We start from the raw sequence: 25,808 nt of genomic DNA, 5'->3' as shown, positions 1-25,808 counted from the left end.
AATTGTTCGCATTGCCCGCTATATACTAGGCCATGCGCACTTGTACTGACCACGCTTCCGGTCTCCTCACATACGTCTGTTGTTTAGTGGTGCTTGCTAGCGTTTTGGCTGAGAGCTACTTCCAAGGTCATCAAGGTCATTGACGTAATTGTACGAGGTAAATAGCAACATGGATTTCATTAGCCAAAAAGCATTATTTTCCAGATTACTACATTATGTTTGATACTTCCCTCGAGATAAACTAAAATCAATTTTAGAGAGCAGATAATGAGTTTGTAAATAACTCGGTCAATATATTCAGTGCAGCGATTTAAATTTGTAACACTTGGCTGGAGAAAGGTCATGGACGGATTTGGTCGAGGCCGTTGTCTTTGTCAACTTCAACGTGTGTTATGCCTTCCAGCATCGATACAAACACACCGCTCGTACGGAGTGACTATCATCTGGTCACTTCTGCAAATTTCACAGTGAGTATTTCAGAGACTGAACGTAAATGTCTGAGTCATGAATGGTGAGCTTGAGCCCGCGCTAAGTCTGTTTACCCTGTCTGTGTGTGCCAGGGTTGGAGAGAAGTGTTTTGCTTCAGGGGGTTGGGCAGGGTCGGAACTGTCAACAACAACCGCGCCTAGACATGACAACTCGGAAATTTTGTTCTTTCGTGTGGTACCGGCGAAAAACGTTCGCATGTTTTCATTCACGATAGTACAAGCATCACATCTGTTAAAATTTATATTTCAGGTTTTTTTTTGCAATGCATTGGCCTACATGTAGGCCTACACCATTAGTTACATGCACATATATGTAACGGACCGGCGATAGTATAGCTGTAGTGGCAGACATGAGTACATGCATGTGTAGCCATGAAAGACTCAACTCCTTTACATGTACTGGCCTTTTGCATCGTTGGAGTCTTGATGCTCACAATGTTAATTTTCGTACGATTCTCCTTGTTATCAAACAAGTATCAACACCAACCTGAAGACCTGCTTTCTGCACACACCGCACTGACACCATAGGCCCCTACCCAATTTAAATGAGATTTACTATAGCCATTCAGGCTATCACAGTATTCGTTCCTCGGTGAATGCCAGCATCTTCCCACTACTCCACTATGAAGCAGGACATGCGTATAGGAACTCAACATGGTGACAGTCACCAAGGAGCGTATACTGTGGAAAGCTTCAAAGCTATAACAGATCTGTTCTAAATCAAGTATAAGGAAAGGAATTGGAGTCTTTCGGGGCTACCCTATTTCTTCTAAAATTTATGACACCTGGTCTGCGCATTTTAGCCAATACATATGCAACTCTACTAGTAATGTTGTGTTTCTTTTTTGTCACATGGTTAGACCATCTAATGAACAACATACTCATCTCTTTACTTTTCCAAAAGGCGGATAGAGAAATGTGATATTCTACTTTCAACACTACTAATATCTGTCCCAAATTTTAGATGGTGAACAGAAACTTTAACTCTAGCCCTGTAATGCACTATTTGAAATTCATGAATACATGACAGACTTCAGCTGTATGGTTTTCTTGAGTGGAATAAATATTAGTGAGGTTATGTAGTGAAAAGATAAAAAAAAATAAAAATAAAACATAAATCTGATACGGTTGCCATAGTGATTTATTTAAAATTCATGCCATATACATGTACTGAAGAGCTCAGGAGTCACTTTTTCACCGTACTTTGGAGGGCCTATTTCTAATAACTTTCTGTCGTAAAAGATGCTGTGTAGATTATTGTGCCATACGGTAATGTCATTTACTAGAAATGTTACAAAAACTTGGTTTGCCAAGTTTTTGCGAAAGTTGTCTACTTACAATGATTTCTGATATTTACCTGCCTCAATTATTTAAACATTTAACTGAAAAACCCGAATGATCTATTCTGTAAAGCCGTCACCACTTTTTCATGATATGCTGGTAATCCAAATCCTTAACCCCTTCGCTAGGCCTACAGTCATTCTTGACTCCCAGAAGTACCCAGTAAGGACATGGTAGATCCAAACACAATTGCAGTCTTTACTTTTGTCTCTTTTTTTTTCTTTGATGTACCATTGCATGCCATTATTTACCAGTTTTGTTTTTTAATCATCAAATTTAATTCGTCTTGGTTGTGCTTATGCCTGGCACACACTTGGCGATATTAGACACCTGTCAGTAGGACTGCTTGTTGGTGGCAATGGTCGCCAGAAGAGTGACCTTCGACTGCTGCGTCATCGTCATATAACAGAAAAATTGTTAAGTACGACGTTTAACCCCAAGCACTCACCCACTCACTCAACTGCTGTGGACCCACAAGGAGACTTTCACTAAAAATTTGGCGCATATAATCTTTTGTGATGAGAATGTTCAGTGGTGAGCCAAATACTGACCACATCAGAAATTTCCTCACAGGCAACTTCTTTCACAACCCTGTTGTAATATTCTGATCACATAATATTGTACAAACACAGCTATTCAGACCAGCATACCCTCAATTTCATCAGGTGCATACTTCAGTTATGGAGGCAGCTGTTTTGATAAACCCATGATTTGACTGCATATATTCATGTGTCAAAGTTTTAATTCTTATGATTAACAAACAGTCTTGTACTATGACATTCAGAATCATGATCGGCAAGCCGAGCACAACAGAAGAGTTGTGTGATCTACTAAAGGCAGCCGTCAGCGCGCTAGCGCAGCGTAATGACCCAGGAGTCTCTCACCAATGCGGTTGCTGTGAGTTCAAGTCCAGCTCATGCTGGCTTCCTCTCCGGCCATACGTGGGAAGATCTGTCAGCAACCTGCGGATGGTTGTGGATTTCCCCCCGGTTCTGACCAGTTTCCTCCCACCAAAATGCTGATCACCCCGTCGTATAAGTGAAATATTCTTGAGTACGGCGTAAAACACCAATGAAATAAATAAATAAATACTAAAGGCAGCCATATTGGAGTACACTGGCTATACATCGCATGTTAATAGGGTTCCACTATGGCTACCTGGCTGTTGTTCTGCTAAGGTGATGACGTCATCTGCAAACCATCTATACGTGAGCCAAGATTCTCCTGCAACTTTGATTCTGAAGTTAGAGGAGTTGAGAATGACTGGGTCTAGTGAAAAGGAATATAACTACATGTATTAGGCTTTTTTGTGGATTCCATGGGACTGAAGGATTCTCCAAAAGATCAGGCAGTTTTTATATGGAAGCGTCAGTCCCGTCAGGTACGCTAGCATAACATAAAAGTGTTGACTGCGAACTATGTCTTGCTAACTTCATGTACATGCTGTGTTCAGCAAACAACATGGACATACTAGAGATGTACATTGTACCTATGTACATGTATTATACATCAAATTTTTGTAAAAATGAAGATCATGTAAATGATTTAAGAACCTCATGTATGATCGTATCTGTTAGTAATGGTTTATGATATTGCATCTACCCTAATTCCTCAACCTTTTCGCATGTTAGAGAGCAATTTTCAGCGCACAGAGACAAAACTACATTGTTGGCTTGGCCAATCTCAAGGCTTCACAAAAAATATAATTTTGTCAGTCTGTACAGAATAATACCTTCTGATTAAGCTTAACTAAGCACCTTGCAGACATGGTTGAAGACTTGCAGTAATATAAAGCTTCTGAAATGTGACAGTTCGGTAGATTGTGTTTTAATCAGAAGGGTGTTAAAATCCTTGTGATACACATGCACCTTGTGGTGTGGGCAACAAGTACCTGGCGAGCTGGCCATAAAAAGAAAAGATAAGGGTGACATTTTTATCCCATCTTGTACATATGGTGATACCACAGGTATTGCAGTTACAATAATATGTGAACACTTCTGCAAGCTGTGGACAGTCTTTCAACGTCAGGCATGTATATGTAGGTCAATAGAACATATTCAAGACACCTTGTCAGTGTATAACTACGATTCAGAATAATTTAGCACAACTTAACATTTAAGATGAGATATTTGCTTTTTTCGTTATCATGTTTATGGGGTCAGTGTGAACAAGGTCGGCAGGTCATATGCCCAGAATGCTCCCCTGTTTTGTTAGTTTTGGGAGGGTAGCTGTACAGTGTAGCATGCATCAGTTCACAAAAAATAGTCAAGCTTGAGCTGGGTCCAGCTTTAGAAAGAGCTACTCTAGTGTCTAGATGTGACAGTGTGTATCTTATAAGCAGGTTAAGTAATACGGATCAAGATAGTATGAATGGCTTTTCTAAAGTGTAAAAAAAGGCACCGTATTAAAACCGCTGTTATAATTGTCGGAAGGAGAGTATGAAAGTGGAAGTTTTCTTTCGTTTCCAATTTTGGCTGGTTTGACGACCCGTGAAAACACTTGGCGTCACCCATTGCTGAAGAAGTAGAACCAAGTAAAAATCTTTTCTTAATTTTACTTTAAGCATTTAAAATACATGTATTTTGTTGAGCACTTATGGCTATCAGATGCGAAGTCATAATGCCAGACTCCAGCAGCCATGTTGATTAGCTCTATCTTACTCTAAAAAAAAATTTTAAAAATGTCTTTGTACTTCTACCCAAGTATAATGCTTTTTAGTCTTGTTAGTGGTGTTGTCTGGACAGTGTGTCAGCTCGGGTCATCAGACACGCCAGAGGTCATCGGTCAGTCTGCACTAGCTATGAGCATGGTGAAAGCATACATGTATATTGTGTATGTACTACAGTATATGTATACCGTTACCTGTACCCTAGTTCCTCAACATTTTCGTACATAAAAGAGAAACTTCCAGTGCAATTTATGCATATTTATAATTAGAATTTGGAGACAAAACTACATTGGTTGGATTGGCCAATTACTTGGCTTCAAAAAAGTATAATTTTAGCAGTCCACACAGAATATAAATATCTTCAGAATATGCTTACATGTAAATAAATGCGCTGCAAACATGCGACTAGGGTGAAGTACATACATTGTAGGTGTAGTTCATATCTATATTGTACATGTAGTGGTGCATTTTGCTGTGCGTGTAGATTCCATGATTTATGCAGGTGCTTGTTCAGTGTTAAGCACAATTGGCCTTCGTCGATAATAGGCAGTATTTTTTTGTGAGCAGCATGTAACAGGTTGTGATACCAGACAAGGACTGTCTTACATGTATGTGCCCTAGTTTGACGCAGATAGTATTAGTTTTGTGGAACTATTAAAGTTATTTGGAGCAGAAATCACAGTCACACCCATTGGTGTGATAGCACAGGCTCATACATGCACATATCCCTGTGTACACTTCTATTGCTGTTTTCTCTTGGTTATTAATGAACAGGCAGAGACCTGTTCATGAGGAAAGATACCACATGACCATTACATAACTATATACATGTAATTGCAGTAATTGCATGCCCATATATCTTCTATTTGTCATTCACTGGCCCCCAATGGCTCAGTTGGTAGAGCGCCCACTTCGGGGGCAAAGATCCAGGGTCAACCCTGAGTCGGGTCACTCTTAAGACATTAAAAGAAGAAGTTGTAACTTCCTCGCTTGGTGTTCAGCATTAAGGGTATAGTGCAACAACAGGTTGTATCAGTATCAGTATAATGACTTGTCTGCAGTAGGTCGTCTCGGTGAAGCAGCACTAGGTAAAAGGACGATGTTAAACCCTAAGCACTCACTCACTCACTCACTCAGTTTGTCATTCATCAAAAAAACAACTACATAGTACGAGTGCATGTACAAGCCAGACCAAAAAGTTTATTTAGAGAGTTGAGGATGGACTACTCATTAGGTCCAAATCACATAAGAACGGGTACGTCATTGTCATCTGTGATGTTGCAGTTCTTGTGCACTTCATATGTGATCATAACAGTGACATAATATTAAAGGAATGAAGAAAAGATTCCATAGCTTCGCACTGTTTTGTTAAAGGAGGGAAAGGAGTTTTATATGTTTCCCGTCGCTTTAGCCACTGAAAAGTGAGCCACTAGCGTGCCATGGTGTGCTCAAGCCTCCAGATTTCTAAACACTCCACACTACACTTATTATCCCCAAACCATTGTACTCTGTGATTTGCCTACATTAATTTATGATAAAACATTTAAATAAAAACTTAAAGAACAAACACTGATGGATTCGACCTGTGGCCAACTGCCTTGCAGCGAATGATATGGTTTTTCATCAGCACCGTCAGATTTTTATGTAAATGTGGGAGGAAAGACAGATGTTTTTCATCATGGTATTTTTGCCTGTTTACACCTCCTGACTTCAATGGGTAACTTTGCAAAATCTTTCTCACCTTCCGTAATGGTTTTTTTCTCACCCAAAAACCTGGCACCCTCTAACATGAGGCTCCCTACAGTTAAAATCGCATGCAGAAATTAAATGTACTGTTGCATGTCCCAAAATGATGTAGGTGATGTCTTAATTAGACTTCGCACATGTACGTGTACTATCAAAACAATTTATTGTGATAAAATTGTAACTGTATAAGAATTTTATTTAATTGCTTAGTGTTGTCTTAGACTTGCATGAAAAATATCAAAATTCAGCATCCAGGTTCAAAGTTAAGAAATAATACCAGAAGGTAAAACTAATAACGTTCGATCTGTAAAACAGCTTTATGATGCCTAATTTCGATGCCTAAGTTTGATGCCTAAATGTTTAGTGCCAAAATCAACAATTTCAGTGACACAAAAAGTAAACTGAAAGATACACTAATACAGTTCATTATGTTGATACATAGGAGTTTAATATACACATGTATAGTTACTTAGTGTGCTGTGGATGAATTAGCATTAATTAATTAATTAATTAATGTATAATTAGCATTCATGCATGAAATTTCTTCTCAATATTTCATAATGAAGTGAATGTACAGTATGTTGTATACTGTAGAGCCAGCATGTGATTTGATGCAGCGTCCAGTGATATTTCACTTCTGCCTGTGAAAACTGTGTGATGGTCTGCTTTGAATAGTTGGTTCAAGGGCAGTATTTTTAATCTGATTTCTTCCCTGTAAAATTAACCTGAACGATGTTATTTATGTGACGTTCTCAAGAATACCCCTGCCTGTAAAAACCCAGCGAATCATATACATGTGGGCGTAATAAAGGTAAACTTGTGTAAGTGAAGAAAAAGTATTTAATAGAGTAACACTGTCAATCAGGTGGTTTTAATTCAAATAAGCAGTTCTCCATACAATGCATGTACGTGTTACAAAAGGTGTATGTCTGTAAGATGAGTGCGTACAATAGAAAGAGGTTTATTATATATGTGTGTAGCTTGAAGCTATTTTTAACCCCCAGTTTAATTAGTGTGATCACCTGTAACAGGAGAGATCGTTTAGCTGCGGGTTTTGGGTCACGCTACCTGTGAGGTCAGACAGATTGTGTTAAGATGTTCACGTATTGATGTACGTGGCTCTAGAGGGGGTGGGGTGTTGAATAATCCCCAAAGTGGAAGTGATGATGTGAATTAACGCATTAAAAAGTTGATTTTTCGTCGGCACTTGTGAGTGATGCAGTTTAAGCATAGACATTTGCCATGGTGTTTTTTGCTTCATTGTAAACAGTGCAGACATGCCAGAGATACGCTGAAAAAGTGGAAGAGTGTAGTAATTTTTCAGAAGCCTTGACATCTGAAAGAGGCGAGGTTTAATATGAATAGATATTGCCTTTACCAAACAGTCCACTGGAAGGTACATTACTCACTTTTAGGGCATGAATGATTTCGTAACAGATGCGAAAAGGGTTACCAGGCGGTAGGCGCTGGCCCATATATCGCTCTAAATAGCATTAAACACCTTAGAAACTATTTTTATTAATCAGTTAATGTAATTCTTACCATAAAGTCATTTTACTGGGCTTGAGAAAGTAGTGTGCGCTGAATTGCTGGTGAAAAATGTATATACGTGGAAGTTTTCTTGCTCAACTGACGCTGGCAGACCCAGTAGTAAATAATGGCACCTTGTACTCCAGTTCATGCTGGCTTCCTCACTGGCTGGGCGTGGGAAAGTCTTGCAGCAACCTGCTGATGGTGGTAGGTTTCCCCCTGGGCTCTGCACGGTTTCCTTCCACCATAATACTGGCTGGTGTCGTACATGTACATGTCAAAATATTCGAGTACGGTGTAAAACACCAACCAAGTAAAATAGAAAATGTATTAACATGGTTTTGTTTACGCTGTAAACAAGACTTCTTAGGTGTTTAATACTTTCTTTTTTGACAAAATCCTGCATATTTGTGTTTTCATGCACTTTGCTTATGTACATGTTTCTTTATACATGTAAGGTTTTGAGCTGATGTACAGCTTGTGTATTTTAATATTTACATGTACATCAGCCATGTGTTATTAAAATAATGTCAGATTGCAGCTACTGTTTTCAAAGCAAAAAGCAAAAGTTATGACACATATTTCTATGGAATGGAAGCGTTGAATACATTTACGTTATATATCAAAATACATTAGATTTCCATGCCTTAGGAACGTGTGTTTATTTATTCAATGCCATAACAGTACCATCCACATGTACTTTGACTTCGAGAGAGCTTTGTGTGCATGTTTTAGTGAATCGTCATGATATAAAAATTGACAGTCATCTCTATGATGAACTGTAATATGTTGTTGTTGTGTTTATTAATGTTTGAAACTGATTTTACAAAGATTTTGATTTTTCTCTTTCCTCAGGCATGAGTCTCACCAGTGAGCTTGGTATTTCTCCTGTATTACTCCAAGCTATAACCCATACCTTAGCCAGTAGGGGGCGCCACGCGTCCGGGAGTGGCAGGACAGTCAACTCCGCACTGCACATTAATGACACATCTACGGGGAGCAAGATGAACGTACTGAGAGACAACGATGTGAGTCGCGCTCAGAAAGTTGTTGCGCACATTCTTCAGGACATGAACGAACCCGTGTCTGCTCTCCTCAGCGAGGGACATTCCGAACAGAACGTTCTGAGGTTTGACGGACAGGACCAAGAGTTAAGTAAAGGGGTGGAAGTGACGGACACGGCAGACATAGAACTTTTGAGGCAGCGACTGGACAGACAGCAAAGTGTGCCGGACGGCGGGATAAGGACAGAGGTTGAGGGAGAGCAGATAATCATATCCGAGTCAGACGTCAGCATGGTGAATGTTTTGACAGCAATTGCCTCTCACCACCTTAAGGCGGGTGGCAAAGACTTGACTGTCCCTGTCCATCTTGTGTCCTCCATCGCAAACAAAATGGCTGAGGAGAACAGTTCACAGCCGCAGTATGTGGTATGTTATGGCGGTGAGGAGGGCACGGTCCCGTCTCCAGCAGCCAATGATATCGTGGTATCTGAGGCAGAGGCGGGGCTTCCTATCGACTACATGAATATGAGGAAAATCTACGTGAACCAGAATGGTGAATCACAACTTCAGGGCGCATCTCCCGTCAAACGGATGTGCTTAGACTCAAGTTTGACAGAGTGCAGGGAGACTGTGCAGTCTGACTCTGCCTCTAATGGGGTCATGAACTTGGTGTTGAACTCTGACATGTCACCTGCAGGGTCTGTGTACCAGGTACAGAGTGAGGCCCCATCAGAACAGTACCCCACGGTACTGGGCATTGGCGGCATGTGCCCAATCTGTGGAGACAGAGTCTCAGGTAAGCTACGTGTACAATATACAATTTCAGGTATTAAGTTACTATTATGGGTTTTATCATGTCAAGAATCTTTTCACCAACTAATTGCCCCTAATTGCCGCAGAAGGAAATGCAGTATGGAAGGGTGTTTAGTTGATGTCAAATCTTGTGAAGATTTATGAGATTTTATTACTGTAAATTACGTGCAAATTAAAGCCTACATGATTTTTCACCAACTTAGCACAGTAAGTTGAAGTATTGACTGCACGTCAATTGACTGTACGCTCACTTGGTTAGCGCACTAGCACAGAGTAAAAACCCAGGAGCCTCTTACCAATGTGGTCGTTGTGAGTTCAAGTGCAGCTCATGCTGGCTTCCTTTCCGGCTGTACGTGGGAAGGTCTGTCAGCAGCCTGCGGATGGTCGTGGGTTTTCCCTGAGCTCTGCTCAGTTTCCTTCCACCATAATTCTGGCTGCTATCGTATAAGTGAAATATCCTTGAGTACAGAGTAAAACACCAATGAAATCAAATAAATGAATTAAAAACATACATGTACAGTATAACAATTGACACGATAGAAAAAAGTGTTCTTAGAGACCTCATCATGTTATTAAGTTGTCTTCGTAAAGAAAAATGTTAACGAACTGCGCTCGGATTTGTTTCACCTAAATGTTTAGCATCCGGTAAAGATCACACATGTGTTGGAGACTGCAGACATCCGGGCTCTTCTCTCACACAAGGCTGTGGCAAGCAGGCAAGGTGAAAGATAACATGGGAGGGTATACATGTAGGGAAATGAACAGCGTTGGTTGTTATTCATAGAATTACATCTGATAATAACCAGAAATTCTAGTACATGTACTGACACACATATATATACATGTACATGTTTCTACAACACAACAATGTGAATCGCATACATGTAAATGTACTTTATATACATTGTGAGTGTCAACATAACATGGTTTTGGACTTATGAGGCCGTGAAGCAGAGTTTTGTATTAACTCGAGTCTCCTGTGTTATTTAGACAATGTTTTCATCGCTTTGTGCGAGCAAGGAACCGTGTTGACCGTAGTAAAGTGCCCGGATGATCGCTTGTTGATATTAAAATCTACAACTGTACAGTTACACATGCAGAGTGTACAGTAGGTATGATGTGGTCATCAGTCACTCTGACAGGGAGCGAAGTGTTTCCAAAAATTTACCTGTCTAAAGTGACAAGCATGTATATGTGTACAGTTGTTGTGCATGTGAAGTCAAACAATGGATGAAATGTCTGTAAATGTCTTGAAAATAAGTTTGTGTCACATACAGGTACATGTAACATTTACTTTCGCACCAAAATGAAGTCGAAAGAGCTCTGTCTGAGCTTGTTTTAAGAATCTTTTTCTCAAGCAAGTCTTAAAGAAAAAAGAAAAATTCAACTGATCTACTCTGTTGGATCACTTTTTATGTTTTTTTTTACGTTTATTTAAAGCGGCTGATACATAGTATCTTCAGAAGATTTTACACAGGAGCTTTTCAGTATGGCATACTAATTGACCACTAGGAGACTAAAGATGTATGCACCCCATACTTGTGAGGGGAAAAGCCAAGCGAGGGTTGAGGCCATACAGTCTGTATCTAGGGCCCCACATGTGAGTCCCAGCTCACAGATTGGGTACAGGGTTTACCCTTAGCATAAACATTAGCCCAACACTGTCTTGTTATCTTGTTGGTATCAGGTTTATTGTTGGAAGATTGGGAGCTGGCATCAGACCTTCAACCTGTCATGCCTTGCAGCCTGTGCAGTCTGCTTCAGGAGAGCAATCTTTTTGCAGAGATGTTCTGTCTCATTACTCATAAAACCCAGTAGCCCTAGGGAAAATTGTACTCGTGTACATGTACATTTGACTTCCACACCATAATCAGCAAAGTTCGTTATAGGTGTAGTACTTGGTGTGTGTGAATGCTTCAGCTCCGGATGCAGAAACAGCACCATCTATTTTCTACCATTTCTATAAATGGACATATTATTTATAGTTTGAGTACATAATGGTGCACATTTTTTCTACCCTCTACACCTGTCTGTTATAGCTTGTCAAAGATTATTCCTGTCTTCATATTACTCTCACCCATTTGTTGATGCAGCTGAATAGTTCGGGTACCCTTTTCATTTGTAAATCTGTCACAGTCAGTCTCACTAGTTTTATATACATGCATATGCAAATAAGTGTTTTTCATTTTGGATCGCAAACTTCTGAACTCCCAAACCCTTTTGATGGGTGCAAAAAATCCATCGGTCAGGCCTTTATGATTGTGTACATCTGCACCAGTTTACACTGATTGGCTGAGTTGCTAAATGCATTTGCATGAAAACATGGATTTTTCATTGGCTAAATTTGTAGGCTGTTTTTGATTCTTGTGCCTTCAGCAATTTACTGTCTGAAGTGACAGATAGACTCAACAGAAATATTAGTTTTTTTATTTTATTTTATTATATTAATTAGTTCACAGTTTAATAAATTTGATGTGTACACATGTACTGTACATGTGGATGTGTGAAAATGAAAATAATTCTACATGTACCTTAATTCCTCAACCTGTTCGCATGTGAAAGATCAACGTTCATTGCAATTTATGTGCATTTTTAATTTGATTTTGGTGACAAAACTTCATTGGCAGGGTTGACAGATTTCAGGGCTTCTCAAAAAGTATAATTTTATCAGTCTACACAGAATAATGCCTTCAGAATGTGTTTGAATACACACCTTGGAAATGTGCACAAAGAATTGCAGTGCATGTACTTTTTGTCTGGAGCTTGATGTACATTGTATCCCATACCATAGTGCAGTGTTCTTATAAAAGGTCATGGGGTGAGATAGGAGCCTTAACAGCTGGTCAAATCCTATAATAAATGATAGGGAGGTTCAGGGACTATCTGGGGTATAAACCTATATCTCCCTCCCCACCTGTCATACACCCCCAGCCACAGAGGGAATGGCAGGAGGAAGGGGCGAGATTCTTCTCAACTTGAATGATTCCAGAAATAAGCAGGCAGGCTTCCTACTGTAAATGTGGGTAAAAGGTTGGCACTGACAGGTGAACAGTCTTGGTTTATCAGCCTGTGTGTCAGCCTGGATTAAATACATGTGCTCTACATAATACAGTGCATATCAGTACATGTTCTGATTGTACTTTATTAGCTCGCCTTAGGAACTAAAAAGAGGTATTTTAAGATGGGGATCAGATGCTTTCAGTGGTGCTGTCATGGTCCAGTTTGGTTAGTTTTTGGCCAATCATAGTGTTGCAGTGGCCACCCATAGTACACAGATAGCCAATCATTAGTAGCCATTTGTATATCAAAGATTAAGGAAGTCTTTTTACCTCACTCGTCAACATTTTGCTCAGCTATTCACAGGGTTGCAATTGCCTCCCATGGGTTGTCAAGTGCAGTTCACGTTTTGCATATCAAAGACCTTTGTGGTAAATTCGTGCACTAACTCCCGCCACAGTGTCGTTTACCACCACAATGATTTACAACTCCATACGATGTCACTGCTCTGCAATCCTTACGTGTGATACTATTATAGTGACAGTATAATAATATTGGTCATTCTTGTTGATGGTTAGATTGTAGCACTAAATAATTAGAGGATAATGCATGTACCTGTGTAAGACACTGTCAATCATTCCAAGTTTTTTTTTGTTTGTTTTTTTTCGGTTAAGAGGACAATATTTGAATGTATTGCATGACTTTAACATTATACAGTTTTACATACTACTCAATCAGGAAAGCTACTGGATTTCCCGGAGTGCCTTGTTTTTTTTCCACGTCTTCATGTAAATTGTGTGATACATGTACATGTACATTTGTGTTTGCACAGATGGATACAGGGTCTTGTTGTGTCCGTCAGAAGGACTATTCCAAGAAATTGCCTGAAAAAAAAAAAGATTTTTTTTTTCTAAAAAGTGAAATGTTTAGATGTCAGTGGCTTTATAATATGCACAGAAATAGCTCAAAATGGCTGAAAGTACTTTTCCAAGCAGACAAAGTCTGTGGACACCAGACCCCTAGCTATATTGTCTGTTTTACCTCACTGCTGCGTGCAAAAATTTTCCAAAAATCCAAATACAGACTCAAACTTCCCAAAACATACTAGTTGCCAATGCTTGTAAATCAGTACAGTATCACTCTTTAGGCCTGTAAATCAATGTGCTTGGCTAGAAAATACCATTTCTGAGCAATTGTTGGCTCTGATAATAGCAATTGGGTAGTGGCACATGGTGTTCAGTCGTAACCGTCGTCGTTGTTCATTCACAATGCAGTCGTCGTGCCCGACATGTTCGGGTAGGGCTCTGTTGACCATGCCCTCTAACTTTCCTGTATGTAGTCTGTTAACGGAGAATTTATATCCACAAGGAATTTCCAGCCCTCCCTTTGACGGTATCGGATCGTCTTTTCTTTGTCAAAGGGATTTTGCAGTCAATAGTCTCTCCCGACTTCATAGAACATAGTCATTACGGGGAAACTCTCTTTTGGCATGTGGCTCACAATTGTCTACCCCTGTCTCACCGCAGTGGGGTATGGGTCGTTCGTGTTGCCAATATCTCGGAGTTTTCAGTAGTTGATTCTGGTGTGGATTCCACATGGTCCGATAAACATGGTATCCTCATACAGCAGATGAAAGGTTGAAAACGGGCATGTTGTGGAAGTTTAGATTATGACAAAGTTTGTATGGAGCCTATATATATATATATATATATATATATATATATATATATAGTTCATGGATTTCTGACTCACCGTTTGATATCAAGCCAACATAAATCGGCTATTCTCTTCCAAATCTGTAACCTCCATTTTCGCATCACGCTGATCAATAGTTAATGCTTAATTAAGACAGGTAGGTTGCCCTCGCAGTACATACGTAGATGTAAATGCCTAATGCTTTAAGAAATTGTAAGACATAACTGTATATATTTAGTCTGAATAAGAACTCCTTTATGTGTTATTCTTCTTGCACAAAACTCAAAAAGTTGGTTAGCGCGCCATCGCAGCGTAATGACCCAGGAGTTTCTCACCAATGCAGTTGCTATGAGGTTAAGCCCAACTCATGCTGATGTCCTCTCCGGCCATACGTGGGAATGTGTGTCAGCAACCTGCGGATGGTCGTGGGTTTCTCCCGGGCTCTGCTTGGTTTCCTCCCACCATAAAGCTGGCTGCCATCGTATAGGTGAAGTATTCTTGAGTACAGTGTAAAACACCAATCAAATAAATAAATAAATCTTGCACAAAAAATATAACATTATGAAGTAAACCGCCAGAATGAAAGAGAACTACATGTCAGTGCTTAAAAGTAACTCATGGAGCTGGTTTGTCAAAAAGTGTATTGTTTTTTAATGCTGGTGGGCTACTGAGCCATATTTCATTCTTAAGAATTATTTTGTTTATTTGATGGATGTTTTAGGCCATATCAAGAATATTTGGCTTATACAGCAGTCAGCATCATAGTGGGTGGTAATCTAAAATAAATAGCGTATCCCTTTGGCACCAGATTTGATGAATTTTTAAAATATTGAAAGACAATTATTTATAGGCTAAACCAGTGGTTGCAACAGTGTTGGTAGTCTGTATACAACAGAACTCCGAGAATTTATGGAAGATATTTAGACCTGTAATTGCAAATGATAAAATGTGCAAATATATGAACATGTGGCAAAGTTATCCACATGCAGTGATTCAGTTTGTTGCTTGTACCCACCCCCGATTTGCTCATGTAAAGTGAATGCATGAACATTTTTCAGGTAAATTTTATAGAATAAAGACGTAAGTATAAATGAACAGAAGGAGACCTTTTCATGTACCATGTGGAACTCTTTGATAAACATTAATTTCGCCCTGACTTATCACCTGCAGTGAGAACATTGCAGGTATTCGAATATGAAGCTTCATGCAGTATTGAGCTAATTTTCTAGTCACACAACTTGAAATCATTTCGTTTGGTACGGGTTGCAAGATTCCCTCCTGCATGCAGCCCCACTTATTTGTAATTGTATGAAAATTCAATAGAGGCCTATTTTGGTGTTTTCTTCACTTATTGATTTTCGGCCTATATTACAAAACAGGCAGGGATAGATTTATATATAGCTTTGCCTTGGGTGTCTAATTGAATCAATCCCTTTTCAGCAATTCGTGTCGATTACTCCTTGTTAGCTGGAAATATGGACATTGACAGAAAAATTAAGACTGTACAATACACATATATATCTAAGTGAAGTACTATCACTGGTTTGTCAGCATGCATAAATAGGCCTACATCATGTATTCCTCCCCAACACATTCTCTTTACATGTTTGTGTTTTCGCGTAGTTGGACAAACCCTTTTGGAGCCTCAACTTATGAAGTCCCAGGTATAGTCTCTATACTTGATGCAAGGCTGAAGTGTGTCACCACGTGTTTAGGTGTAGTTCAACTTGAAACAATTACACAACTATACAACAAGCTATATGTATGCACAGGACAGCTGATGAAATGAAGAAAATAATATATGAACAAGCAATTCATGAGATATCTTTTCCACCTGATGGCCTTAGGTAGACTGCTGTTTGAAACAACAACAACACAACGGACATGCCACATGGGTACTAGTAGCCACAGGTGGCTACTTCAACTCCTCTCCTGATATTAGGCTGGCATAGTATCTAATAACTAATGGTAAACCATACACTGATTCACACCATGTCCGATAAGTCTTTTCTAAACAATGGCTGCCAGCCAAAGTGTCAACTCACCCGCACAGGCAACATCTCACATATATTCCACTTGGTAAGGACACAAGAGACCCAAAGTCACCTCACAGTCATCGCTAAAGCAGCAGCCATTTTGTCTTCACCATAGTTATGGGTCTTGACAAAGTTATTGCTCCTAGATGGGTGCATACACGTTAAACCTGAAACGTAGAGACTAATGACTGCCTTGTATAGAAATGGTCGGCCGTGTCGTGCATACGGGGCTGGTGTGCCATTACTGAATGAAATATACTGGGATGGTGCGTGTTCTGGTGAGCTGAGAGATAAGGGCCAAAGGTTGATACCACTTCTGGACTGCAGCCATTGTTTGGAAATGACTTATCGGAGATGGCGTGAATCAGTGGATGGTTTACCATTGGCTACCCTGTGGCTACGGCTACGATACTCTGCCAGCTCAATATAAAGAGATGAGTTGAAGTAGCCACCTTGGGCTAGATACCAGTATGTATGTAAACCTGAATATATTTCAAAATTTATTTATTTATTTGATTTTTTGTGTTTTACGCCGTACTCAATATTTCACTTGTACGACGGCGACCAGTATTTTGGTGGGTGGAAACCGAGCAGAGCCCAGGAGAAATCTACGACCATCCGCAGGTTGCTGGAAGACCTTCCCACGTACAGCCTATATTTCAAAAGGCTAACATATATACAAACTAATGTAGAATACAACTATAGTTTGTCTGGAGTGTGTATTTCTGTCAACTGATGCCATCTCTTTGGTCCAAGAGGGCCCGTAGTCACCTGCAGAAGCTCCCGGAATTGTCTGCCACATGCCTGCTGTGATCAAGCTCACTGCTAGGTGGGGATCACGTGACCATAAAGGTATCGGTATTCGTCTCAACGAAAACTGTCATCGATTATGGTATACAAAGAGCTGACCTGTACTTTCAGGAGGTACCCGCAAAGAGTTTTCTGTGATGATATAGTAGATATACTATGTACGTGTAGGGCCATCAGAAAAATATGTTTGTTCGATATTAACCCTCCTTCAGTTTTCATTGGGATTTTGCTGGATTTTTTTTTTATCTCACACTCTTAATTTCTTAAAAATTCCTAGCATTTTCATTGGGCAAAATGCTAAAAAAAAGTATACAGATTTCCCTACTGACATGTCCTGTGTTTTCCAATATGGTTGGATTGGTCACAGCACAATTTAAATAGGTGGCCTACATGTACTAAAGTCTTGGAAACCTTAAAGAAACCATGTCTGCGTACATGCATTTTACATGCTGTACCATTCACTTATTCAGTCCCATATTGAAGTACATGTCCATGTATGTTGTAATGGGGACCTCAGGAGAGTTACATGTACAGACTATATATTTGTCTCATTGTTTTCTGTTTCTGACTAGACCTGTTATTTATAAATGTACTGTGATTGTATACTGTATAGACAGTCGAACCCCCAACGTGTAGAGCCCCGCCTTCTACTCTATGAGGCCCTACATGTTTACAGCCTGCCAAGGCTGCCTCAGTGCCCTAGGATTGATGATTCGTTTGGCATTCTCAACATTGGTAACGATTTTCCTGCAATTGCGTCTCTATGAAAACAAGACATAAGTCATTAACAAGTTCGTGGCAACTTCTCAAAGTATGTCACAGAACTGTTCTCAACTTCCCGGTCTCCTTGAAGTTGAGTATACCTGCTCCACTTGAAGGCGTTCTGTTTGTTTTGCAGACAGCTTGTACATGTATCTACATTGCCGTCAACCTTGAGCCAGTAGGCTGCTCATTTACATGCCGCAGACAGTTGTGTAATGACTTACATGTATGTATAAAACATGACATGGAATGTGCCATTTTTGCATTCACTCTAATATTAAAAATGCTCTCTTGAATATCTTCTTGAAATGAAAACCTGTCCAGCAAGGTGGTTCATGTAGTTTCTGTAAACCTTAAATCACGAAGTGCTCAGATTTTATCTTCGCTGTCCCCATCAAAAATTGACTGGTTACATGAAGCTTTGTGAATTTGCACCCTACTTGTAATGTTCATGTAACCTTTATAAAGGCATTGTACATTGTTAAACAGGATCTCATGTAACCTTTATAAAGGCATTGTACATTGTTAAATAGGATCTCATGTAACCTTTATAAAGGCATTGTACACTGTTAAATAGGATCTCATGTAACCTTTATAAAGGCATTGTACGCTGTTAAATAGGATCTCTTGTAACATTTATAAAGGCATTGTACACTGTTAAATAGGATCTCGTGCAACCTTTATAAAGGCATTGTACACTGTTAAATAGGATCTCATGTAACCATTATAAAAAGCATTGTACACTGTTAAATAGGATCTCATGCAACCTTTATAAAGGCATTGTACACTTAAACAGGATCTCATGCAACCTTTATAAAGGCATTGTACACTTAAACAGGATCTCATGTAACCTTTATAAAGGCATTGTACACTGTTAAATAGGATCTCATGCAACCTTTATAAAGGCATTGTACACTTAAACAGGATCTCATGTAACCTTTATAAAGGCATTGTACACTGTTAAATAGGATCTCATGCAACCTTTATAAAGGCATTGTACACTTAAACAGGATCTCATGTAACCTTTATAAAGGCATTGTACACTGTTAAATAGGATCTCATGCAACCTTTATAAAGGCATTGTACACTTAAACAGGATCTCATGTAACCTTTATAAAGGCATTGTACATTGTTAAATAGGATCTCATGTAACCTTTGTAAGGTATTGTACACTGTTAAATAGGATCTCATGTAATCTTTATAAAGGCAATGTACATGTACATTGTTAAATAGAATCTTCCCAATTCTACTCCTTTGCCTTCAATGTTATAGTTGTAATAAAATTCGATACTTTTTCGCTTTGCCTTCCTTTAATTGCCTTGTGGTGTAAATCAACAATCATCTGTTCATTAATTCTGCAATTTCTTTCCAGTAATTAAAGCTCTGATATACAAATTTCAGATGTAAAACAGCCCCACAGTGCAAGCTTTCTACATTAGAATTGCAGATTATTTAGTTGCCTGCAAATATCGATGTCCAAATGGTCTGAGATCCAGAAACAGGGACTTGCATAAGTACATGTAATTCAACTCTCCTGACTGTTTGAGAAGCAGGGAATTAAAAAAAAAAAACATAAAATGATATATTTTTTCACTTGTCTTCATGTGCATGTGGGTCCACCAAGTGTGTATAGCAAAAACATTCAGTGAAGCAATTGTGTTATCTGTCTTCTTCAGTTTGACTATTTAAAATAAAGGCTCCATATGAAGACGATATGATGTAGTGCTTGATAAGCTGTCTGTATACAGTACAGTGTGCATTGCACCTGTAGTTGTACCTGGCATGGATATTTTGGTAGATCTGCATGTATTTACAATGCATGCATGTACATATAAGTCTCCAGATCAGAGGTGTTTACAGAAGCTAGCAGAGCTGTGCAGAGAATATAGGCTCTCTCCAGCAACCTGGAGAAGTTTTATTATCGAAAGGGAACCGGGAAGTAGGCGTTAGTGTGCCACGGCTGAGTTTAGACTGGATGTGTTCCAGGTCACTCTAAACCCATACTGGAACTTGGCGCCAACAAAATACATGTAAATGTATAAGGTTTATAGGTACCATTCTGTTTTTGATACTTGTATTCCCTTTTTCTTCGACCTTTTCACATAAATGAAAGAGCAACTTTCAGTGCAATTTATTCACATTTTTAATTTGATTTTGGAGACTAAACTTCGTGTGCATTGGTTGGATTGGGCAGTGTCATGGCTTCACAAAGTATAATTTTATAAGTCAGTACAAAATAGTGCCTTCAGAATATGCTTAAATAAAGGCCTCGCCTGCATGTGAAGAGGTTGAAGAGTTACAGTACATGTCATATGTACCCTGACACAGTGCCATTTGTGTTATGTGCAGGATGCTTGTACATGTATGTAATGCTAAGACAGGAACACACAAGTGACATTTCGTAAGGGCTCTCTGTGCTACTAGTAACCTTTCCATATGCCAGGGCACCATTGTCTTGATACACCTCTAGGACATTCAAATGTTTTTCATGACATCCAAAAAAATGTGATGCCTGACAACTGCAATCTGTGCAGAAGCTGAAAACAGCCATTTCTTCCCTCCACCACTTCCGTTTGTGAAATTTCAATGTTAAAGTCATAAAAAGCAGTGCCATTTTGAGAATGCCACAGATTTGGAAGCAAGTATTTGGTACACATGTTCATGTAGTTTGGCTGCTATATAAATACATATTTGCAAAGTGATACATGCCTTTTATAGCCTGAAGTTATTGCAGTGCATGGTACAGTTGTAGTAGATAGCATGTTCTGCCTAAAAGCAAGTATTTGGTACACATGTTCATGTAGTTTGGCTGTATATAAATACATATTTGCAAAGTGATAGATGCCTTTTATAGCCTGAAGTTATTGCAGTGCATGGTACAGTTGTAGTAGATAGCATGTTTTGCCTAAAAGCAAGTATTTGGTACACATGTTCATGTAGTTTGGCTGTATATAAATACATATTTGCAAAGTGATAGATGCCTTTTATAGCCTGAAGTTATTGCAGTGCATGGTACAGTTGTAGTAGATAGCATGTTTTGCCTAAATTGACCAATGGAAAGCAACGGGAAGGATCCAATTGAGCACATGTGAATTTGTATAAAATAAAGCTATAGAACCTACATACACATCTACCACCAGATTTACATGCACCTCCAGATTTACATGCACCTCCAGATTTACATGCACCTCCAGATTTACATGCACTTCCAGATTTACATGCACCTCCAGATTTACATGCACCTCTTTTACACTCGTCCACAAATACTTGTACAATGTAGTAACAATTCAAAAATTTAATTTATTTTATTTATTTAATTGGTGTTTTACATTGTACTCAAGAATATTTTACTTGTGTGGCAGAAGAGGAAGCCAGCATGAGCTGGACTCAAACTCACTGTGATAATTGCATTGGTGAGAGGCTCCACGGTCATTTTTCCATGATGCCGTCCAATTTCACCAATGGATTCCATGCTATCCCTTGCATTATTCAGATTTACAACATGTACATTGCCATGTTCTAATCATCTCGTTTTAGTTATTAATGTGTGGTTCAAATGGTCAGATTTTACTCTATTCTTCAACAGTGTATCTGCCTGTATACACTGTACATTGCATCCAATAATTTTTCATATATCTGTGTATTAAACTGCATCATTTGAATGATCATGCTGAAAGAACCATTCAACTAGCGGGGGTGATAAAGGAATCAAAGACTACATGGAGAAACCCTTAAGACTTCAAACTTAAACTAAGAAGGTATCTTGGCCCATGTAAATGTGGTAGTGTGACAATTGGCCCTGGTTTAGTGACACACAAATGACCAGTGCTATCACCAGATGGCCTACATTAGGATGTACATGTACAGAGGTTGTAAACCAGGACAATCATGTGTGCCTACTACATGCACACGGTATGTACAAATCTCATTCTCCATGGATGTCCCTCAGAACTTGTGCCTATGCAAACATAACGGACATACGCACATGTGAAGCGTACAATTTACGCATATGTAAACATACACGTGCTGATGCACAGGTGAGTGATGCACAGGTGAGTGATGCATAGGTGAGTGATGCACAGGTGAGTGATGCATAGGTGAGTGATGAAGATGAGTACACTTTCTAAGGCAGTGTTATGTAATTTTCATGATTTGTCCAACTTGTTGCATACTTTATAATAGATACCTGCCTTTTTGTGTGGAATTCTTACGAGACCATGGAATATTTTATAGAAACTGGAAACATGGTGTCTTGTCATCCATACCCTGCGCTTTTCATTATTAGAGGCGTCTCACTCCATTGTCGTGTAAAGTATGGCCATCTTACTATTACAGCTGAAGACCATGCATTGTGGCCTCCTGGTTGAAAGCTTGGGGAATAACGCCAGACATATTCCACTGCCTCGTTGAAAATGACTTTAAAAGTATATCAGAATTGGCCTCCGTGGCTGAGGGGGTTAGCACGCCAGCGCGGCGCAATGACTCAGGTGTCTCTCATCAATGCGGTCGCTGTGAGTTCAAGCTCCAGCACGTGGGAAGACCTGGCGGCTACCTGCTGATGGTCGTGGCCTGGTTTCCTCCAGTAATAATGCTGGTCGCCATCGTATAAGTAAAATATTCTTGAGTACAGTGAAAACATCAATCAAATAAATCAAGAAATAAATAAATCTTGTAATCAGAAGGAAAACAGCTGATTTAACACTACTTCTGCATGGCAGAATGGTGAACTAGGAAGAGGTGACATCAGTCAGCAGAACAGATGACTTCTCAGGTGGAAGAAATATCTCACCCTTGATTGGTTAAAACTGAGAGCATTGCGGCCGGTTCATTTATCCGTACGTGGACATTTGAACTGGAATATCTCTGTTACCCTACATGTACATCACAAAAATAAAAAGTGGTGCTTTTTGAACTTTGAATGTGACTCTTTATTGATACACATATACATTTGGGCTGTTTTTGTCTTTCTTTTTAGTTCAGTAATGTTTTGGCGTTTTTTTTTTTTTTTTAACTAAAGAAGAAAACATCCAAAAAAGTGAAAACTACACATGTAGAGTATAAATTACCAGGTATATATGTAACATGTTGACAGTGTAGTCGTTGGAATAAGATTCATATCATTTTTATTAGTATAGAGAGTATTCATGAACACATGTACCAACTGTTCTGGTATTACCAGTAAGAAAGCCAGCATGAGCTGGACTTGAACTCACATTGATGAGAGACCCCTGGTTCATTGCGCCCATGCTAGAACGCCATAACCACCTCAACCATTGAGCCCCAGATCTTTGTCTGTAATATTGGCACTGTTTTCCTAATAATACACTATACCAGTAGCATTGGCCCGGCTTCTGCAGTGAACAGTACATTGATTACATGTAAACACTTGTACAGCACATCTGCTTTCCTGACGCCAGAATTACCTCTTATTGATTGGTCCAGATCCAGGTCAAGGCCAGGACACCTGATCTGTGTGAATGGAAATCGGTGAGAATATGTCATTGTAAGTGTCGAGGGGAGAGGGCATTGGCTTCTGTGGCGGCAGCCATGGCATTCACATGTAATGAATCCAATTACCAGGCCCTGTTCCCGTACATATGCATGTGTAGTGTGTCTGCATGTTCAGTTCTACATGAGAATTTACTGACCAGGGGCATGTATTTTACAGGTATATGGACAATATATGTGCTGAGCAAACATGCAAGTATCTGTGTTTTACAGCCTATGAAAACTTTATTACCTGTAGTACAGGTACATTGGTGACCAGAAGCATTGAAAAAAAACATGGGTGTGATTGACTGTGTTGAGTTATCCTTGGAAACTAAGTGTAATAATGATGAATGTCTTCCATATTTGAAATAGGTTGGTCTGTAGGAATGTAAATGTGTGTTAAATTGTAAGTGTACAGTAGTGAACAACCATGCTTTGTAAGGCACTACATGTACAGTAGTGAACAACTATACTTTGTAAGGCACTACATGTATAGTAGTGAACAACCATACTTCATAAGGCACTACATGTACAGTAGTGAACAACCAAACTTCGTAAGGCACTACATGTACAGTAGTGAACAACCATACTTTGTAAAGCACATGTAGCAATATAAAAAAGTTGAGATTTGATCCAAATTTTTCAAAACTTCTCAGAAATCAGTGTTTTGAGTTGAATTTGATCAAATTTCTTTGTGCTTGATCAAAATGTCTCATTTTAAGTTTGGGATCAGGATCTTTATTTTTTTGTTTTCTAGATGTGGCGTGTCTCAACATGATTCATGTATATTAGCTGTTAAAGGAATCAGCAAGGCCTTCATATACACCTGTATACATGAATGTAAAACAGGAAGGTACCTGTATGCACTGTACATGTACACTGTATATCTATTGTAAAATGTGAAAAACCCGGATATAAATGTAGCGCGCACACAAGCTTTTTCTGAAATAAATGCCTAAGTGTCTACATTTAAATTTTTTGGATATGCAGGGATTTTATTTTCAAGTCAGTTTCAACCCACTCATTTGAAAGATGCATACTATTCTGTCAAATATACAGCTATAATTTGTATTGATGTACAAAGCGGTGAAGGTCATGTCAGCTGATGATAACCATCACCCTGCAGGTCTTGTGACAGATTGAATGTCGTCAAGTTAGATCATAGAATTGTCAGCTTTTCCAGACATAGTATGATGTGAACCTGTTAGGTCGGTTTATAAATAGGCCATTTTGTGGGCTGATTTGTATCTCCAACCTTGCTGAACAAACATGGGTTTTTCTTCTCTCTGACACAGCATGTTTTGGATCTCTGGGTAGACAGGTATAAATATTTGGATGTAGAGATCAGGGCATGTGCCCGCGTGTACATTAATGTGTATTTTATAATGTGTAAGTATGCACATTCAAATGTATACTGAGGTTCCCATGATTATATTGGTCATCTGTCATTTGTACATATTATTTACCTGCTTTGGCATGTTTTGTATATGTAACACTGCGCCATTAGAACTATTTACCTGATTTGGCATGTTTGTACATGTAACACTACGCCATTAGGACTGTTTACCTGATTTGGCATGTTTTGTACATGTAACACTACGCCATTAGGATTGTTTTGTACATGTTCCACTGCGCCATTAGGACTATTTACCTGATTTGGCATATTTTGTACATGTAACAATATGCCATGAGGACTGTTTACCTGATTTGGCATGTTTTGTACATGTAACGCTACGCCATTAGGACTGTTTGCCTGATTTGGCATGTTTTGTACATGTAACACTGTGCCATTAGGACTGTTTACCTGATTTGGCATGTTTTGTACATGTAACGCTGTGCCATTAGGACTGTTTACCTGATTTGGCATGTTTTATACATGTAACGCTACGCCATTAGGACTGTTTACCTGATTTGGCATGTTTTGTTCATGTAACGCTGTGCCATTAGGTCTGTTTACATGATTTGGCATGTTTTGTACATGTAGCACTACGCCATTAGGACTGTTTACCTGATTTACCTCAAACCACTGGACTGAGTCTCACCACACCTCCATGTATCCACAACAATGTCAGCTGGTGCACAGGTGTGGTGGTTATAGACACTATGGCCTCAAGGCAATGTACTGAGTCTCATCAGACCCATCCACAACAATGTGAGCTACTGCACAGGTGTAGTGGTTATAGACATTGTGGTCTCAAACCACTGTACTGAGTCTCATCCGACCCATCCACAACATTGTCAGCTGGTGCACAGGTGTAGTGGTTATAGACATTGTGGTATCAAACCACTGTACTGAGTTTCATCAGACCCATCCACAACATTGTCAGCTGGTGCACAGGTGTAGTGGTTATAGAGACACTGTTGTCTCAAACCACTGTACTGAGTCTCATCAGACCCATCCACAACATTGTCAGCTGGTGCACAGGTG

At 39.3% G+C, this 25,808-nt stretch overlaps 1 protein-coding gene across 1 annotated transcript in view; it reads left to right on the top strand.

The window, feature by feature from the left end:
- The first annotated feature begins 333 nt into the window (after positions 1 to 333).
- Positions 334 to 25,808, top strand: part of LOC135480284 (nuclear hormone receptor FTZ-F1 beta-like) — a 29,927-nt gene continuing 4,452 nt past the window's right edge. Inside the window, exons 1-2 of the mRNA XM_064760083.1 lie at positions 334 to 467; positions 8,629 to 9,573. Of these exons, the coding sequence (XP_064616153.1) occupies positions 8,631 to 9,573 (943 nt within the window). The 5' untranslated portion in view covers positions 334 to 467; positions 8,629 to 8,630. The remainder of the gene's footprint in view (positions 468 to 8,628; positions 9,574 to 25,808) is intronic.

The sequence above is a fragment of the Liolophura sinensis genome, chromosome 13, assembly GCF_032854445.1.
Source record: "Liolophura sinensis isolate JHLJ2023 chromosome 13, CUHK_Ljap_v2, whole genome shotgun sequence".
NCBI lineage: Eukaryota > Metazoa > Mollusca > Polyplacophora > Chitonida > Chitonidae > Liolophura > Liolophura sinensis.
Note: the sequence above shows the minus strand (reverse complement) of the source record. Positions and strands in the feature narration are given on the sequence as shown.